The sequence below is a fragment of the Parasteatoda tepidariorum genome, chromosome X1 (genome assembly GCF_043381705.1).
Source record: "Parasteatoda tepidariorum isolate YZ-2023 chromosome X1, CAS_Ptep_4.0, whole genome shotgun sequence".
Classification (NCBI taxonomy): domain Eukaryota; kingdom Metazoa; phylum Arthropoda; class Arachnida; order Araneae; family Theridiidae; genus Parasteatoda; species Parasteatoda tepidariorum.
Window position 1 is genome coordinate 27,234,876 of NC_092214.1, and position 22,150 is coordinate 27,257,025.

The 22,150-nt window shown below is 26.6% G+C and overlaps 1 protein-coding gene across 1 annotated transcript; it reads right to left on the minus strand.

Moving 5' to 3' along the window:
* Positions 1–2,734: 2,734 nt before the first annotated feature.
* Positions 2,735–20,834, minus strand: LOC107440618 (protein neuralized; the record flags this gene model as incomplete). Its single annotated transcript, XM_043043934.2, is given in 6 exon segments — positions 2,735–5,564; positions 7,028–7,132; positions 8,816–8,932; positions 11,609–11,895; positions 17,454–17,616; positions 20,322–20,834. Coding segments are annotated over 6 exon segments (1,373 nt in total), but the record flags the coding sequence as incomplete, so codon positions are not given.
* Between the last annotated feature and the right edge of the window lie 1,316 nt (positions 20,835–22,150).

Genomic DNA, 22,150 nt, shown 5'->3' on the forward strand with positions numbered 1-22,150 from the left:
AGGAACTTAACTTGATATAGTAATCTTGATAATGAGTACAAAAGTAAAGCTTGAAATGTGGTAACTGTTTCAAATATCTTTCACTTTTGGACAATTTTAAAGCTGTATGTAACAATTGTCACCATATTAACCACTTAGCTCAAAAGCCCGAAATAACTCAACCGGAGATAGTTGTCAAGTTAAGGGGTTAATTATGTCAGACACACTGACAAATACTAATGACATAACTGAATGAACACAGTTCCAAGTCACAGAAGGAATTTATTAGGATATAGTAAGATGGTATTAGAAAATTTTAAATAACTGTGAAACCTGTATAAATTATTTATTTTACAATTTGGCATTCTGCCTAGTACTCTAAGGGTTTTATACTGAACCCATAGAGACAAAATATTTTTTTAAAAATATAGCTTGTTACATTATTGATGTCCAAATAAACTTTTTAAATTAAGAGAATTTGTGGGAAATCAATGTTTCTTTAATTAATCCCAGCAGTCATACTTATAAAGAAAATGTAGCAAGCTTTCATCATTTAAGGTAAGAAAAAAATTTTCCTCTTGCATTTGAAACCTTAAAAATTAAATTGTTCAGATACTTTGTGTTATCCTGTGAATGTTTTTCAAAATAAAGTCAGTTTGCTGATGTAAAATTTATACAAACCTTAATGGGAGAAATAATAAATACAGCTTGATGAATAGCAATTACAAAATGCGTAATTTAAAAATAAATTAACTTTTTATGTTTTACACTCGTACAAATTTTGCACAAGTACAAAACTTGCTTATTCCAAAAACATTAATTACAATTTTCCAAAACAAAATTTTTAATTTTTGAAATATTCCCTAGCTCTTGAAATTAGAGAAAATTCTCTTGTAAAGTTAAAATTAATATTCTAAATATTTCACCCAAAATCACAATGAAAATTACAGATTTTTTTCACTTATGACATGCTAAATTAATAAGCAATGCTAGAAATACATTAATACAGGTGCATAGCTGTCATCTTGAACAGTTGAGCAAAATAAATTCCAAAAATATTGGAAGCAACAATGTTTTAATGTATAAAGTTTTTATAGCTTTAAAAAAAAATTTTAACTCACCATAATAAATCATTAAGCAAATGTATTAAAAATTTAACAGGCAATTGTGCTTTTAAATGTTGGAGAGGTAGTATAAATTTTTAGATCAAATGATCATTTTAATTCTTTTTTTCTTACCCAACAATACAAGTATTTAGCTATGCAAGTGTAATTAATTTTATTCTAAATGTAAGTTTGTATAATACTCTTTCTTTTTGTAAATAAGAATATTTTAATATGTAATTAAAATATTTATATGATTTGAAAGTAATGGAATTTCTCACAAGAAAATGTATTTACAAGCTAGAAAACAAATATAAAAATATATAAGAAACGCAATTAGAAAATAATAGGTTCTACAGAAATTCTTAAAATAGCATGCACTTTAAATTTGCTTATTAAACAATACATAAAAATGTTTTTTTCATCTGTAATTTAACTATTAATAACATTTTGAAAGACAGACTTGTATATGTTACACACAAATGGTGTTTCTAAAAAATATATAGTATTGATTTTCAATTAAAAAATAGGCAACAGTTTTTTGTTTTCAATACAGAAATATATAATATCTTTTAAATAAACATTCTTTGTTAGAAAATTTCTGATGAAAACTTTATAAAAGTACTATAGCTATATACAAAGCATCAAAACTTCACATAACATAAACTTCTGAAATAGCTAAATAGTATAGACATAAATTTTAAAGAGAAAAATATGTCCACATTGAACTCTGCACAGCATAAAGAACTCTACATGGCATGTCTTTAAAATGTCAGTCATTTCAATTAACACAATGGTTTTCATAAGCTAAAAAATCATTAAATAATTTCATTTAAGCCATTACCGCTAATTGAACTTATTAACTAAAAAATATTAACTAAAGAAAACCTCAACAGTAGAAAGCTGGAATAAATATCAATTTGCAAAATAATACAAGTTATTTAAAAATATCAAGTAATTGAAATAACTGATACATAGTAGTTCAAAATATTGTAGCAAACAATCAAAATAAATAGAAACTAACAATAAAAATAAATGGCCCCAAAAATATAAGAGAGAAAGATAAAGGTTTCTGAATGAAAAAGAATAAAAACATACAAATACCAAGTTAAAAATTTCTATTTGAGCAGTACAATGTTCAAATTACACCACTAACTTCTGAAAAATATTTAAAGAATTTCCAGCATAATTTTTGCAATGCGCATACTGTACATTCATCAAAATGAAAATACATTATTTTGAAAAGAATCAAAGCACTATATAGATTAATATAAATTTCAACTTCAACAGTACTTTTATGAAAAGCATTAACTGCTTAAAAGTTGGAAGCAGTGAGAATCCAAATTTTTAGAATCCTTGAATAAACACAGAGACATTTTTGCTCACACAAAAAGTTTGTGTTCATTTAGTATATAACACATGGATTGTGTCTATGTAGAGAGTTTTTCTTCCCCTCTTCAAATACAAAACTATAACTAATAATTATAATAACCATATGTTTAAACTTATACATGTAAAATACATTTGCTAGAAATATTTTGTTTGCTCACTTTTTGATGCTTTCGGACTACACTTGAAATATTAGTTACATAATAATATACAAGAAAAAAAACCTATCTTTTTACATGGTTTTCTTTTGATATAAAATTTACTTTCTTTTTTACTCTTACCTAAATCCATTTTAAATTTTTTTTTCATTATGAGGGCCACAATTATGTGGCTATTATTTTGCAATAATATAAAATTTGGTACTTATGAATCTAAATTATTTATTATGGAGTGCAGTCCATTATAATATACATGGCAATACAAATAATATACATGGCAACTAGGTTTCTTACCAATTTATTGGAAAAGAAGTGCCCTATGTATTTAATAAAGTTTTAGTACAATAGCTTCACATTAAATTCTAAAATAAACAGTTTTGTCAAAAATTAACAAATAAAATTTAATTCCATAGAACTCTTTTCATTAAATTAATTTCATAGAATTATTTCTATTTGCAACTTTTTAAATCAGTACCATTAACTTTATTCAATATCTATTAAAATCCTACTGCAGAAATGTGAATAAAATGAAAAGAGGAAAAATGCATACATCAAACCAACATGAAAATAACAAATAAAAAGGTTCACTTATTTAAAAAAAAAAAGAAGATAATTCATGATTAGTTTTATTTCACAATAAATATAGAAATCTGACTTATGGGATATTATCATATTACATTGGCATGTTGAAATATAATGCATGCAAATTTAAAAACTCTATTAAATATTGAAGTCATAAATCTGTAATAATCACTATAGATAAAATTCCAAAAGATATGCATCATAGCTTAAAAGTACATTTTAAAAAAAAAGATTGATGGAAAAAAATTACTTTTTTTTTTTTAATTAAGCTCAATATGAAAAGCATAAGATTTTAAGAACTGAATTCCATTTTTAATTTTTGCAGCTCTCACATTTTCCCACCAGTAATTTCACTTATTTAACTCATTTGCTTACCGTCTAAAGTATTTTAGAGATCACCAATGTGTCGGCTAATCTATTTACCTTCACCAAGTATAGTGTCAGCTGATCTCTTTATTTGCTTTACATACTTTCAATTAAACAGATTAACGGAACAAGTATCGTACCATATATGAGCTACAACCAGATATTCACTTTTTGAATGCAAGAAAAACTAAACCGATTGAAGTTCCCAAACAGATTTGTGAGGATTACGGCTATAACACTTGTATGATACAATAATAAAGAAGTAAAAAGGAAGTCTCATTAAAGGATGTGAGAATATTTATGATGAGAAACAAGTGGATATCTCTGAGTGATGATGATTTGTTTGATTGATCTGATCGATAACAATTTGCTAAATTATTTGATTGATTAATTAATAATATTGATGATTTGTTTAACTATTTGTTTGAGGAATTAATTTGGCTGATTTGTTTCATTTGATTAATTGGTTTGCTTAATTATTTGATTGATTGATTTGCTTAATTATTTGATTGATTGATTTGTTTAATTATTTAGTTGATTGGCACAAATTTTGCGTTTTAAAGTAGTAATGAGCAAAAATTATATCTTAAGACTTTAAAATTTGATGGAAAAATTAAGGTGGAAAAGTTAGACAAGTTTCAACAATTTAAAACAAGACACCCATAATGAATACATTACCTGTGTTAGTGGGTCTTGATAGTGAGTGTCTCGTTTTGAGAAACGTGTCAGCATTTTCCACTCCAGGTTTTGAAAATAATGAAGTTTTCCCATTGACAGGTATATCTTTCCGCTTTAGTTTTTTGGTCTCATACATATTAATAAAGCTATAATTTGCAATATATCTTTCATTAAAATATTTTAAATATTAAAGAACTTCAACACATTTAAATGAAAATAAGGAATAAAGTAACTTTTAAAAAAATAACTCTATACACAGCAGGTTTGGAATGGCTAATTTTCTTCATTATAGTTATATAATATGAAAAAAATAATCCCAAGTGGAAAATTATTAAAATAATGACCCTCATTCATAAGATTTACATGGCTCGGAAACTGAACATAAAAAAAATAGTAAAATAAGAAAAATAATTGTTTGGATGAAATTAAAAAGAAGAAAATTTTTAATGTCAGTACCAACCAATGTTTCTGCTAAATATATCTACACAAAAAAAATATTTAATACACAAAATATCAATAATTTGATTTCCTCTTCGCAATTAAATTTAAATTCAATTACCTGTTTTCCTTTCATTTAAATACTTTAAATTTCTATGTTTTTTAACAAAAGTCTGGTTTATTAAAATGACTTAAAATAAGTTTGAAATTTGAGTCATCTTAGAAACCATTTACTTTTCAAATTACAATATATAGTAGGATAACCTTAATAAAACCAACAATATCTGAGTGCAATCCATAAATAAAAATGCATCACCAGAACCTCTTCATACATATTTATGATGGATAGATTTTACTCAAAACTGCTAGATTTTGTCATTTTTGTTGGAAATTTATTTGTAAATGCTGTCAATAAATTTAAAATATCAAAGAAAATGTCAAAATAAAATCTTTTCCTTCTCTTTTTCTCTATCAAGTTAATAAATTGAATTTTCATATTTAATAATTAATAAAAAGTAAGGAACTTACATAGGAAAGTAAGATTTCAAAATAAAAAAGAAACCTTTTCATAAAAGGATTTGAATCTAAGTATTTTTAATTAATTTTACAAACTTTTAAAACACTGAAATACTTCTTAAAATATTTACAACACACTCAGATCAAATGTCTTTCACACTATACAATTAAGTATAAATTTTTATTACATCACGTATAGGTTCACGGCAAATAGGACATTGAACATTAGAACCAGGATTCCACATTTTGTGTGCACAATCATAGCACATACACACATGACCACACCGGTATAATGCACAATTGGCAAGCTCTTCAAAACAAACGACACATATTTTATCAGAATTTGTATCTTCACCTAGAAAAAAAATTATTCAAGTAAAACTATTTTAAAAGTATTAAATATTCAGGAGCATCTTTAAAATATCATACAACTAATTAAGCAATATCACACTAAATGTCATGATTCATAGCAATCTCAAAATCTATAACCAAATGTTAAATTAACATCAGGTACTGTAGTTGACCCATGAAGAAAAAAAAATCAGGGCAATTTCAATAAGATCAGGAAAAAAATAGGGCATTCTTTTAACAGTGTACATATACCAGACTCCTTATAAAATGAGCATACGAAAAATTAAAAAGACAAATTAAAAGACAAAAGATAAAATAGTTTGCTTCACTTTAAAATAAAGGCAAATTTTACTGCAAAACAATTTAATTTCCTGATAATATTTTGAAAATAAAACGTTTAAACAGTTTTCAGTATAACTTTATTAATGAAGCTCTGACCAACTCATAATAGTTTCTGATTAATATAATTAAATTTTTATAGTACTATTGTAAAAAAAAATAATCAGTATCAATTAGTTAATATTCCCTCAAACCAATATTAAATTCAAATTTGTAATTAAATTCAAAACTTCCTTAATTAAATAATTTTAAAATAAGGTTAATTATCTCGATATGAAAATATAGTGAATATGCCACTTCACATATTACTATAAAAGTAATTAAGAGGATGATCCCTCAATTCAACATTAAAAAATTCCGTGATGTGATCACTGTATTGTCAATTGGAATTTATTACTTTTAAAATCAGATGACAGAGACATAATTATGAACTATACAACTATACCCTACAAATCTGTTACTGCAGAAATAACAGTAAACTTATTGTATAGCAGTAACAATAGTTATCAATTGCTGAAAAAAACAGTTAAACATAGATCCCTAAATTCATCACCATAAAAAATTTGACTATATAAATTGTTAATTGAGCTTCTTTTTTATAAAATGACTAAATTCCTAAGAAATTTGAAAGTATGAATCTTGCAGGAAAGGCTATATTTCTGAACCATGTATATAATTAGTGGATTGTCCCAAAGTTTCAAACAATCGAATTTTGCTATTTTTACTAGCATTATTTTTTCAAGTAAAAAGTAATTGAATCAAAAGTTCAAATTTATTATTTTTTAATCCACATTTGTGTATTCTTAGAAAATAAAATGTTCTGAGTGCACAAAAATCAAGAATATCAGGACAAAAAGATTAAAATCAGGACAAAAAAGGAAAAAATATTTTTTTATTAAAGATATCAGGGTAACAGCAAAACTTGCTAAAATATAAAAACTGAGCATGGTAAATGTCAATTCCGATTTTATCCTTTTTAAAAAATATTTATCTGTGATCAGAAATAAATAAATAAAAAATTTTAAATGTACAATTTAGTCTTAAAAACTGTAAGAAGCATTTTCACAATACATAAAAGTCCATACACGCAGAAAATAAACAAAACAAACTTTAAATAACGAGACATACTTGATGGACCAGCAATCTCATCCATAGAAGGAATGTTAGATGGCAAAGTAACAGTAAGTTTTCCAAATTGATCAGTAATATCACATTCATAGGCGTCAGGTGAGCCTACGAAAAAATTAGACCTTATATAAGTAATTGCTAATAAAGCTATTAACTTAGAAGTGATAAGAAATGAAGAATTGATTTGTATACTTAAATACATGGACTTAATATAAAAATTATCAACCTAATTGTCTTAAATATTAATGTTTTTGCATTGAATGCAAAAGTTAAAGTTTTTTGAAAATCATCTATATTGCATGATTACACACATATGCCATGTTTTATAATTTTACAATCATGTTTATACCATGTTTTATAATTAAATTATCTTTGGATTTATATACTCTAAAATAAATTTATTTTGCTAAATGGTTAAATAAGAAAATAATGTAAAGGAATTTAATGTATAACTTGTAATAGCCTTTTAGTTCATAAATATTCATTTAAGAATATTCTTATAATATGTTAATGTGCGTGCAAGTGAGATATTGATAACTAGTTTTCTTTATACGATGGTTTTGAACTATTTCTATATTTAGTACAAATATCATTGTTAAAACTTATTTTTTCCTCTAGTTAGTATAAAAAATAGAAATATATAATTTTAAATCAGCATTTACTTAATACCAATACTTTCTACTCTAATACAAGGTAAGTAGGTCCTCCGAAAATTCATAAGTCAAGCATTTCAACGACCTACTCCACAGCTCTGCTAAAAACATGCATTTTTTAAGCAAAACTGATTTTATGAAATAAATTTTTATTTTTAAATGCCTAAATAATTTCACTTCACTTTAATATTTACTTAATATATCATTAGTTTCTTAACATTTGTTAGGGATTTTTTAAACAATTTTAAACTTTTTAGTAGCATTACTCAATATCACTAGACAAGAAAATATTCAAAACAATCTACTACTTTCAAAGATGTGGAAGTAAGGTGTGAGTCTAGATTAACTAATGAGTCCAGATTATCAATCATTTCCAACATTTCAAATGGGAAACTTCAATTTATTGCAGAGTTGACAAATAACAAGCCTAACATTTTTAGCAAACACAGTCTTTGGACGTTTTTAAATGACATAAACCAAATAAGCAGATATGATTTTCAGCAATCTTCAAGCAACAAGTAGGTGAATTGTCAGACTATCAAACATTAGTTCATCATTAGCATAGCATAAATTAATTTAACAGACTGATTAAGTTGTTTCTTTTCTTTGCCCAAAACGAAGCCGACTCTAACCGTCTCTCTCCTATACGAAGGAATGCAAAAAAAAAAAGGACTCTAGTTACATGGCGTATTTGAACTCATCTGTGAAAAAATTGAGACATGAAGCACAAAGGTTGGGACGACTGAAGCAGAGACAATTGCCATTTTTCCCAATTTTTTTCATATATCTCTTTCTTCAAATGTAATATATATGAAACAGTATTTGCACTGGGTGATCCTAAACTATTATAAGAGAGCACTGATTATAACCTTTCATGCTTAAGTAATTTAACATATTTGAAATTGCATAGATCTATTTGTCTCATGATGAAAACCTGCAACCGAGATAAAATATAAACATGGATTAAAACTAACAATTAAAACTCACATATAATAAAGTAATAAAATCAGAAGTGAAGCTGTTTTCTTCGAAATCTGAAGGTTTTTTTTTCAATTTATGTAGCTAATACATTTAAAGTTGTAGGTAATATCTGTTTAAACATAATGCATAAGTAGAAAATACTGTTAAAACTCACCAATAATACGCACTTCAGACACAATACCAGATAAATTTAAAAAAACCCACAGTGGCAATGTTGAATCTACATGGAACCTAGAGGATCTTACAGAATTTTTTAAAACTTGTACTTCACCTAAAAAAAATTGCATTTACTTTTAAAAAAAGGAAAATATTAAAAATGTAGTTCAAAATTTAAGAAAACAAATTAATTAGTTTATAAAATTAAAATGTAAATCATTAACATAAAAAAAACTGAAATCGCTTTAGAAACTCTTTTTTTCCATTAATAAAAAATCTTTTTTCAATTAGAGAAATTTTAAGAAGTTAGAAAATAAATCAAAATAGCACAAAGGATACAACTGATTCACAGCAAAAATTTAGCAAAACAAATTTTAAATTTATAAGAATATAAATACAAAATTATTGTAAATTATTGTGTGCATATAATGTCTTCATATATATATATATATATAGATATAGCTTTCACAATCATTATAAATACAAGGGTTGTCCATAAAATAAGGTTCCCAAGGAGCTGTGGACGCTAGGAACACTGTTAGGCGGGATGTGGCGAGACTGGCGTGTAGCTTAGTTCCCTTTTCCCCAGTTCCCGCCCCGGCGAGCTGTCTACAATGTTTATTCTTGTCTTGGTAGCCGTGAAAAATGGAGCTTCCTTTTGTTTTTCACGCCAGGTGCGAAATACGCTATGATTCATTTTTTGTGTGTAAAAAAGGCTCCACCGGTGGACATTCATTCCCAACTGTGTAAGGTGTACAGGATGCAAATGGTACAGAGAATTCAAAGACGGATGTATGGACGTCCATGACGAAAACCTTCTGGCTGGCCATTGTTTTCGGACGAAGCGACTGCGAAAGTGGAAGACGCAATGCTGAAAGATCAAAGGGTGACGGTTCAGGATCTCAGTGAGATGATCCTGCATTCCTGCATTAACAACATTTTGAGAGACCGTTTAAGATATGCCTAGGTTTGCGCAAGGTGGGTCCCGAAAATGCTGACGGATGACAACAAACGGCGTGTAGATGTGGTCCACGAATTTCTTCATGCCTACGAAACCGATGGCGAGGAATTTTTGGACTTGGTTGTCACTGGGGACGAGACCTGGGTCCACTACATGACACCGGAAGCAAAATAACAATCCCGTTAGTGGAAACATCAAGGCTCGCCGAAGCTGAAGAAGTTTAAGCAAATTCTGTCTGCCGGCAAAGTGATGACGAGTGTCTTTTGGGACAGGAAAGGGTTGCTGTTGTGCGAATTCCTGCCTACCGGCACAACAATTTCGCGATTCAAAACAAGATGAGAGGCATGCTCACAAATGGAGTGCGTCTCCATCAGGACAACGCTCATCCGCACACCCCTGTGAAAATCAGTTGGGAACCTTATTTTATGGACAAGACTCATATATTAACTAATACAAAATATAAGTGGTATAGTTCAGACTTTGTAATAGGCCAAGGAAAAAAATAAAGACATTTTTTGGAACAGTATGCATAGACCAGACTACTTTTAAAAAAGTAAACAGCACACTAAAAAAAGTATAATTAGCTTTACTGAAATATAATAAAAGCAAATTTTATCACAAAAGAGTAATAAAATATACTATTTTTAATTTCACAATTACCTTCCTTAGAACAGAAAGTTTTAAGTTTCCAGTATAATTTTATCAATACTGAATAACTCATAATCAATGAATGCAAAATTTTTAAAATACTGCTGCAAAAAAAAATTTTCAGTATCAATTAGATATTTCCCTCATATTCATATATAACTAAAATTTGTAATAGAAATTTCCTTCATTAAGGCTACAGTGGTTTCAATTATCTCGAATGAAAGTAAAGTGAATAAGCCATGTACAAAAGCAATAGTAGATAATTTCTCAATTTATCATTTAAAAATTCTATGGTGCGAATACTGTATTGTTGATTGAAATCAATTTTTAATATCACACATAAGAGAACAGTCAATAATTTTGCAACTATGAAAGTCTATCCTACAAGATTTGCTTAAAATAATAAATAAGCATATGAGCCCCCTCCCCTCAAGTTCATCACCATAAAAATTTGATAATAAATCATTAATTGAGATTCTTTTACATAGAAAGACTGAATTTTCTAAAAGATTTAAACAATGAATCCTGTGGTAATCAATAACTGAATCTTATGTATTATTATTAGACGGTTTCTTAATAGGAACTATCGAATTTTGCGATTTCTACTAGTGATTTTTATTAATTAAAATAAAAGATTCAATTTCTTAAATATTTTTAAAAAGCTTCATTTGTATTCTCAGAAAATGGAGTATACTAAACACATACTAAAATAAGGAATATTTGGACATTATCATTTTTAATTTATTCATTTATTTCACTTGTTTCCCACCTTTTTCATTACCTATTAATTTCAATTAATACATTTTAAAAATTTGTCTATACCATTTTTTTATACATATGACTTTTTCTGACCATTACATAAAGTGACAGAATTTGAATAATTTTTACCAAATTAACATAAAGTGGATCATATTAATTTGGTAATCTTTAAAGATAATCTCATGATATGAGTAAAAATAATAAATATTGTAAAAAAGTAGTTTTTGTAAGAAAAAGCTTAGTCAATAACAATGTTTAAAATTATAAAATCAATTTTCCATGTTTCCCACATAATAAACAGTAAGCTGATTTATATAAAAATCAAAAATACATTTTTTATCAAATACAAGAAATTAGAAAAAAAAACTTTAAATATACTATGTAATGGTAAATATAACAAAAAAATTTTAGAATTAGGATTACCTTCCTCATTAATACTAAAAGTGATAATATCATGTATTTTATATGCATTAGTGTCATTTCTGACAACCCAATATTCTAGGCGATCAACTAAAGCCTCAGCAAGGGGTGGCAGTTCATCAGGAAGAAGAGATGATGGATTACAACTTGTAATGCCATAGTTGAAAGTCCCACTAGCTTGAGGTTCTATATTAATGACCTTAATTTGAAGTTTTTCTTTAATATTTAATGGTCGATCCGTAAACACATAGGACAAATTAGATGATCCTTTTTTTCTAGATGCCACTAGCCTGTATTAAAGGAATTAGAAACAAAATTATAAAGTAAAATAGAACATAACTAGTCTTATTTGCATTATATAAAATAAGTAAAAAAATGAAAATTCTAATATGATATTCATTTGTCTATAATAAAAAAATCATAATAATAAAGCAACAAACTTATGTGATATCTATTATGGAAATGATATAAATGGGTTAGAGGAAGCATCAGTTTTCTAAAGAGGGGATCTACAGATTGGACTGCTGTATAAGTTTTAACCATTGATTAGGAGACACTTCTTTCAACTGGGGTATGGTTTTACATGGAGCTCAGTGATGTTTAGTTAAAAGCCCTACTTAAAAATGGTTAAACATACTGTTGTGCTTTTAACTGTAAAGAAAAATCCATAAAGGGGATATGTAACATTTTACAGTTAAGATTATTTATATCTATTGTAGATATATTTTTAGTTTATACACATTTCATAGTTTGATAATTTTTAAGGTAATAATTATAGGCAATTTTATAATATAAAGTAATAGTTATGATAATTTGTAAGGTTTGATAATTTATACATTCTACACTTATTTACCAGTGAATCGTTTACTTTCGGAGAACAGAAATGAAACAATTAGTCATAGAAAAGTTTGCCACTGGTGGGAAATATAATCGACATATAGTTTATAATTTTAAAACAAAGATTTAGAAAACTAAAAGAGAAATTTAATTTTTTTGTTTTTTAGTAGTAAAACATTCCACAAAACTAAACATAAACATTTGTTTCTTAACTCAAAATTATTGAGCTATATTTTGTAATTTTTTTTTGTCGTATGCTTGTTTAGGCAGTGGGGGGTGCGAACGTTCCTGTTTTTCAGTGGAGCCATCTATGGCCAGGAATTTAACTTCTGCCATGGCATTCACACAACCACAACCCGTTTATAGGGCGGGTCACATTCACACACAAAAGAGAAAGGACATAGAGCACACAGAGAGAGAAAGAAACATCCATGCCTTGCCCGGGATTCGAACCCAGGACCTTTCTAATGAAAGGACAGTTCCCTGCCCCCAACACAAGCCAGTCGGCGTATTTTGTAATACATTTCTTTATTTACATATTCATATAGCAGTTCTATTTGACATAATGAAGTAAAACATTTTGGCCAAGAAGAAATGGAAGAAAAGCTAACTGTAATTTAAATATTTTATCTGTCACTGTTTAAAATTTCATTCTGAATATGTACTGAAGAATTTAATAGTTAAATTATCTATAAAAATGGTATTAAAATAATTATATTGTATCACACCAATTTTAAAACCTCATTTTTTTTAAAAATAAATTAGGTTCTATAGTGGAAAATGGATTTGTCATCAATTGAATATTTTAGAAACAGATAAATAAATATGTAGTAATAGAATTTTATTTTTTCAGTTTGTGCTACCTTACTAAAAACGCAAATACCAAAATAAAAATGTTAAATTGTGAATAATTGTAACTAATTTTGAAATGTTTATTATGTATTAAAGTTTCACATGGTTAGATGAAGTGATTTATCATTATTTCAATGTGCATATTTTTTTTTTTATTTAACTGGTTTTTAAACAGAAGGGTCTTATTTTTTTTATTGTTTAGTACAAATGTAAATAAACATTGATTGAAATTAACCTTTAAACCTTTTCTAATAAAACTGTTTAAGTGTTTTTTTTATTTCTCGTCAAGCATCACAGAAATACCATAATTAATAATTAAAAAGAAATTTCAGTTTTACTTTCTTAAACAAAAAATAAAAATAAATATTTGTAGATCCACATATATTTGACAAAGGAGAAACTGAAAAAACGAAGTTGTGATAATGTGCCCAAATAATGCAATTTCAAAGACGTGTGCAAAATGTGGCAAGCTTTGCAAACTAGTCGTATGTTACATGTAGGGCCCCACTTCTTTCCACGAAATAAATTGTGATGTTCTCTTTAACCCCTTATACCACCTCTATGATATCCATCAATAAACAATTGTGTTCATCCATAATCAGTATAAAATATCTACCTGAAATGACATTCAGTAAGTAATCTATAAATAAAATAATTCAGCAGTTCAATATAACATACAATCATAGAAACTGGAAGAAATTGGCTTTGGTGGTATTTTTTAAAGGCCACATAATTTCCTTTTTTGTTTACCTCGCGCATGCAACCAATAAAACTTTTCATTCAAACTGTCCAGTAAAATTTTCACTAACTTTTTACTAGTGCAGAAGTCTTTTTCTTAATCCTTATGTGAACTAGAGCATTATAAGGATTTTGTTAAGAATGATTTTAAACACATTGTTACAGGTGATCTTAACTTAATCAAAAATGAAGATCTAAGATTTCTTATGAGACTTGGGACTAAGTTTAGATCAAGAAAAAAATATAATTTAAAATTTATTCCAGTTTCTATTAGTAAAGATTTGGATAGTTTTACTGCAAAATGCTCTAGAAAATTTAAATGGCCTGTAGAGGGATTTAGTCAATGGAAATTTTGTTACAAATTTTACAAAAAAATTTTTTTAATTTTGAACAATAATATAAAATACCAGGATTTTCATTTGAATTCTAATATTATAAAATCCATTAAGGAATTGAAATATAATTTTATTATGTGTGTTGTTGACAAAGCATCAAATATTTTTTGCTTTATTTTCAAAAAATTTTGACATTTAATGAGTAAAGAATTTATACAACAATAATACTTTTGTCAAAATTAATAATTCTAAAAGAGAAATTGACAATCGAATTTTGGCTTTATCCAAGAAAATAGGCTTAAAAATCAATAGCATTAATTATCTTTTTTTATTTCCAACAATTAAATTCGACAAATAAATGATTAAATTTAGATTTGTTACTTGCAGTACTGGATGTTATAATTCTGTTTTTGGTAAAAGATTTTTTAAATATTTAAACATCATTTAAAATAAATTACTTCTTGTGATAAATATTTTATTATAAATAACAACCAAGACGTTATTAAATATTTAAATTACAATAAAATTAATAGTATTCTTACATGTAGTTTTGAAAATTTATTTACGAGTATAACCCACAATAATTTAAGGAATTCAGAAGTTCTTGATAAATATTTGAGTAATGAAGACATTAGGAAAGATGGGATTAATTTATGTAATGTAAACATTTTGAAATTTACCTATTTAGTGGTATTTGTTTTTACAGACAAACTCAAGGTATCTCAATGGGAAATTGTTATTCAAGTGCATTTGTTAATATTTTCTTACATTTTTATGAACAGTAATTTTTACAACATAATTCATTAATTGGGTTTAGATTTATTGACGATTTAATTATTTTTGATTGTAAAGATATTTATACTAATGATCTTAATTTAAAGAAGACTAAATCAGATGATTAAGACGCTAATTTTTTAGATCCTGATGTTAAACTTCAAAACAAAAAAATTTTTTAATTGGATTATACGATAAAAGAAGAGATTTTAAGTTTAATGTTATTAGTTTAACACATATGAATTCCAACTTTGACATTTTTAAGAATACTTTGATTGATTAAATTGTTAGGTTTAAATTTGTAATAATAAAACAGATTTTCTTTCAGCCATTGGGTATTTCTAAATTACCTTAGAAAATAATAATTTTCCTTTTAATTTCTGTAATTAGAATTTTTTAATTCAATGTATTATAAAGACGTTCAACTAATTCAGCCGATATTGAAGCCCACATAAATAAATAGGCTTATGGAGTGAAATTTAAGATTTTTTGTTCCTGAAATGAATTTTTTGCTCCTAAATGTTATCTTCTTAATTTGCCTTTTTCTTAATTTGCTCAAATCAGTTTCATTCTTTGATTGGATATTCAAGTAAACAGTCATACTATATCAGAATATGTACGGATTTATCACTAATTTTTTCATAATATAGTTAATTACTTAGAAAATTTAGAAATGTGCGTTGGAGACATGGGACAGTAATAACATTTTACCTATATTCTATTTATTCAAAAATATATTTTAGATAGAAAATGTGAAGTGCATATTTCCTTACTCCTTGTGAGTATTTTTAGAAAAACATACGAAATAATTAAATAATGAAAATAAATATTTTAATGAAATATTAATAAAGAATGCAAATGACAACAAATTGATAAAATAACAAGCATACACACACAGATGNAATAAAAAAAAATTAAAAAAAATAATAGGCCCACTATTTTTACACCTTCAGAATTGTTTGGAAATGTATAAAATATCAGAAAATAATCGTGAACATCGAAAATTTTGATGCCCTTATAAGTATAAACAAAAAATTAATATTTTTGAACTAATTTTTCTAGGTTTATAATCACAAACTGTCATTCGGTAAGGTAACAGTTACAATCTCAAGACCGTAATCAGACGCAGATCTAAAAAGTAAATATTAAAATCAATCAAAATTTTGATCACACATTTGTCATTGCCTGCTTTATTTTCTGTGTTGTGTGCATCCCATTGCGTTGCATCCGAGTAAAGTTTTCGATCTATTCTCTAGGTTGTCCAGACCATAACCCTGTCAAATCGTAACCTCAGGATTAATTAATTGAATTTAACATATCAGAACTTAGTTTTTTCCCTATGTTTTACTAATTGAAGATATTTTTTGACTGAAAATAATTAAAGTAAGCCTTTTTATACATTTTATAACAATTTAACTTAATATTAAAATTTTTCAATTCATTTACGATACTAGTAATTTTTGATGAAAATTAAAGGGTAAATATGGATGAAATTATTAAAAAGAAAAAATTGCTCAATGAAAGAAAAATAGGTTCAATAAGTTTATATGTTTATTAAATAAATGATACTTTTGTCGTTTTTATGATTTTTAATGAAATGTATATAAATCTAGAAAAATTAGTTCAAAAATTTATATTTTTTGTTTATACTTATAAGGTCATCAAAATTTTCGATGTTCACGATTATTTTCTGATATTTTATACATTTTCAAACAATTCTGGAGGTGTAAAAATAGTGTGCCTATTATTTTCTATTATTTNGTTCAAAAATTTATATTTTTTGTTGATACTTATCAGGTCATCAAAATTTTCGATGTTCACAATTATTTTCTGATATTTTATACATTTTCAAACAATTCTGGAGGTGTAAAAATAGTGTGCCTATTATTTTCTATTATTATCAAAAGTTAAAGGTTTTAGAGATCTGCCCATATACACACACACATTCCAATTTTTCTATTAATTAATTAACATAAGAAAAACTGCACAAAAGCAGAAATTTTGAAGTTCAGGGTAAAGAATTACAGTATTTGAATATTCAATTCTGAAAGGTAATTGGAAAAAAAATATTATTTAGAAAAATGTATTTTGAAAGAGAAGACACATTCTCTTAAATGGACAACAAAATTTAGTGCGATTAATTTTTCAAAAATATATAATAAAAAAAAATAAAGCTTGGTTTATTTTCATCATTGAACATTTTAAGACAAGGATTAACATTTCTTTAAATTGAGCAAAAGTAATAGTTATCAAAAGGCAATTTAGGTGATATTCCTTTAAAAAAATATTAGAAAAAACAATGAAAAAATTACCTATATCTTTTCAATACTGCATTTTTCCCATGCGTAGTATGAAAGGACATCCTTGATCCTACTATAAATGAATTCTCTGTATGACTTAATTGAAAATCACTGTTTACGGGTATAATGTTATGATCAGATTCACTAATGAAATCTTGAATTGATGATCTTGGCTCTGGAATAACAAAAAAAATATGTGCTTATCTTGATTGATTACAACTTGACAATCTGTGATTATGACTATAGATTATTTATTGAGCCATGGTGGCTCAGGTGATAGAGCATTCATCTTCCAATGAGATGAACCGTGTTCAAATCTCAGCGATGGCTGGTCAATACAAATGCTGCTCGCACCAACCAGAGTGCTGCTGTAAAATATCATCAGTGATAGACAGATCAGGGATTAGGTTCCTTGTCATCAAGCTATCTAGGGGGGTTTTCATGGTTTTTCTCCTTATGTAACCAGGGGTCTGTTTAGAAGAAATTTGGGTCCGTCAACGGACCCTTCACAAAATATCTTTTCATAAAAACGGACCCTTCACAAAATATTTTAACTTAAAAACGGACCCTTCACAAAATTATTTTTCTTTCAATCGGACCCTTCACAAATTTGTTTATCTTCATTATTATTTTGTCAATCGAATAAACCCTTTCCATGGCAGAAAACAGGAAAGATGGATGTTAACGAATAAGTTTTGTCTTCGGCAGACGATTCTTCCATTATTCGTCCGAAATGAATATTCTGCGTTCAGCAGTATAGGCTAAATACCAAATATTTGTATGTTGCATCTCTAATTTAGAAGCAGCAATTGTTGTTTATTTTTTAAAATTTAATTTTTTTAATTATAATTTTACAGTGTTGAGCATTATCATGTATGTCTTTACAATTCAAAAACTACTTGAAAAAGTTTTTTTTTGCAATAACGGACACTATTTGCACAAATTCATAAAAGCGGACCCTGATTGAAAAAATGTGAGTAATTTTTTCACAATTTCACGAAAAACGGACCTTTCACAAAATGTCTGGACAGACCCCTGGTAACACAAATGCAGGTTAGTTCCAACAAAAAGTTCTCCCTGAAGGGAAAATTTCACCCAATATTTGATCCAGTAGTTCTCGTCAACTGGATTGGATTTAAAATTATAAGGCTACGGAGCTAAACATTAGTAGACGTAAACCCAAAATTGGGTAGATTGTTCAACGACAATTATAAAATAAAAATGTAGCATTTTATTTTACTTGCCATCAAGTAATGTATATTTAATGTATTACATAAAAAAATATAATAAGTAATTTAATAATTAATTTAATTTAAAACTATGAATTGAAAAAAATGCAAGTGTATAGCATCATTAATTTAAAAATTTATTTAAAAAATTATAAAAAAGCATATGACAAAAAAACAATTGTGCTTAATTCTTTAAATGCTAAAAATATCAATTTCCTATATTAACAAACTTTTTTTGATTGAACAAATTGGAAAGTAATGAAAGTGTATAATATAGCTTTTAATTTAAAAAATCGTTTTAAAAAAATATGACAAACAAAAACAATTGTGCTAAATTCTTTAAATACTAAAAACATCAAGTTCCTACTTTATAAAAAAAAAGTGCAGATAAAAGAATAAAGCCCATAAGAAATTATCTTTAAAAAAATGTTGCAAAATAATAAAAACACATATATAACTAAAGTTCTTTTCGCTTATAAAAAATTACAAAATTGAAAAATACAGAAGTATTTTTTGATTCACATAAAAAAGTCTTGAGACATGGGGACTAACGCAAAAGTAAAATTAACTTTAAGAGACCCAAATTTTCACCCACCCTCCAGACCAAACTATTGAGGCCATACTTCTCAAAGTGCAGGTACCGCCCCTATTTTTAGGATTGGATATTCAAATCTATCGAAAAAACGGGATGTTAAATCAGAGCAAGTACATTTTTGTGTAGATTTTGTTACTTAAAATATCACTCGCACTAGGTTTAATGGTTTGAAGGGATCCCTCCTTAAAACTATTAAGATTGAGTTCTAGAGTGCGAAAATATGATCACTAGATCAAAAGTAACTTAGGTTGTTACATTTTATTTTTGTGTATTATACTTAACAAATTTAATAAGTTTGGTGCTTTTAAATTTGTTATTAGCATTAAAATTTCTATAAAATTATTATCTGCAAGAAGCATGCATTGTTCTGGCCTATAATATTTCTAAGTTGATAAAATGTAAATATGCTGATTTGGAGTTTAGCAATTTTATTATCATTTTCCAAATTTACTTCTTGCTGATTTAATAATGATAAAATTAATTTGATTGTAAAAGTTGGTAAATTGAGTATTATAATTAAAAGTAGTTTAAAGTTATTGCTCTTAACACTTCTTTATTTCAAAACTTGTTAGTTTGAAGGAACAGCTGTAAAGTGCAAAACTGTTATTCCATATTATTTCCATCATTTAACCACATCATTATAATTCATAGCATTATGGTTCTTTCATATTATCTGTTTTTGAAAAATATTTTGTTTTAATAAAAACTGCCCTTTATTTCAAACAAACCCTTCCCCCTTCAGTTATTGAAACAAACAAATAAAAGACCAAAAATCTTCTTCTTTTTTTTTTCCAAGACATGCATCACAATATGTAAATTAAAATTTCTGAAACTTTAATGTAAAGAAAAATTTCTGAATTCTAAAAACTCAAATAATACTTTTTGATGCTTATAACTGCTATTTATATAGGAAATTCATGCTCCAATTAAACATGAACACATTCTATTTAAATTTACTTCAGGATTCCATAAAATAATATAAAAATCTTATTTGTCTTACTTTGGAAACCATTCATAGTTTAAATTAAGAAAGCATGTACAGTAGGGTTAACTCACCAATAAACTCGACTGCAGTGGTATTTCCATAAATATCTAGAACAGCCCATAATTTTTCAGAAGTATTTACTCCTCCAAAAAATATACCATGTTCTTCAGAATCAATACCATAATGAACATCACCATTTTGATCCACATAATAAAAAAGAATAGAGTCTTTTTGAGCCATTCTTTCAGCAATAGCTTTAGCCCAGTTTCCATTTATTGAGGTAAGATCTGGACAGGCATATCTTGGGAGTTTAGATTTCATTGATATAGGATCATTCATAGTAAAACCAATTCTTAGAGCTCCACTCCAATTACTTGAAATTTCTATAAATTTTATGTACACAGGCTCACCAACTAAAACCGGCCGGTCACTAAATGCAATACCTTTGCAGAAACCTTCATGTCTACATGCCACTGTTCCATTTTTCATTAATTTTATATTATCCCCGTGAACTTGATGGAAATGTAAAGGATGAAAGTTGTTCTGCATTCTAAGGCCTCCTATACTTCCTTCATAAGGAGAAACTACAATAAAAATGAATTGCATTGATTAGTTTTAATGTATATTATGAAAATATAACAAATTAAATCTACAATAGAGATTTAAATCTTGAAACATATTTTTAATATTTTATTTCATACTAAAATTTAAATTCTCTTTATTATATATGTATTACTCCTTATACATGTATTCCTCTTTGAGAAAAAAAGTTTGAAAATTTAGTTCCTTGAATAACTCACAGGGGTCAATTCAGGTTTTATTTTAAGGGGCCCATTTTTTTGAAGAAAAAAATTTTCTTGAAAAATGGAAAATATTTTTTAAAAATAACTTTTTATTTTTCACAATGCTTTGCTAAAAATTAGTATTTACATTTTATTCCTTGATTATATTCTCAAGAAAAGATTTGAAGATGATTAGTTACCTACAGGATAACACATGTATACATCAAAAAACTTTAAAACAGAAATCAAGTAGCAGTTCACTGTTAAAAAAATTTGATAACATCTACTTTCTATTAAGTTGGTATTAATTATTCAAAATGCGAATTCACTTGTAAACAGTATTCATTCTAGACCACTAAAAGGGTAAGGTGCAAGAAACTGAAAAGGGCACTATATCCTCACAAAACGGGCAGCCTGGCATCCAACACAAAAAAGGGCCTTGTATTTCACAAAAATTTGCATAATTTTTTTTTTAAAAAAACTAAATATAGAAGGTTTTTAGTTTTTTCCTCAAAAAAATCTTATTTTTATAAAGAAATAGTTTAACATAAACATAATTCTTAGTTAATATAAAGATAATAGTATTAAATCCTCAGTATTCCCCAAATTGGTTTTAAAATGAGCATAATTCTTGTAACTCTTGTAATAATTACATATAAAAATATCAGGATTTCAAAACGATATCAAAAAGACTAAAAAAAACTACAAAAAGCTGTAAAAACTGCCCAAAAAATTTATCAGAAACCAGAGTTCGTTAATTTAAATCAGCTTGATTTAAATCACGATTTAAATCAAATGATTTTTTTTTAAAAAATCATTGATTTAAATCAACTGATTTATATCAATTTTAAAATCAATATATATATATTGATTTTAAAAGTTAAAAAACAGTGTTTTAAATTTTTGATACTTTTATTATTTTCTTTTCTTAGTATTAAAATTTAATTTAAATAAATTGCTGCATTAATTAATTTTAGTTAACGAAATTACTTTCTTTCTTGGTGTGTATTAAATTCCAACACATTTGAAATTACATTTTTAAAAATCTTTTGATTCTTGAGATTGAAAGTACAGATTAAAGTAAACATTTAATGCTGTCTTAATATAGACTTGCATAG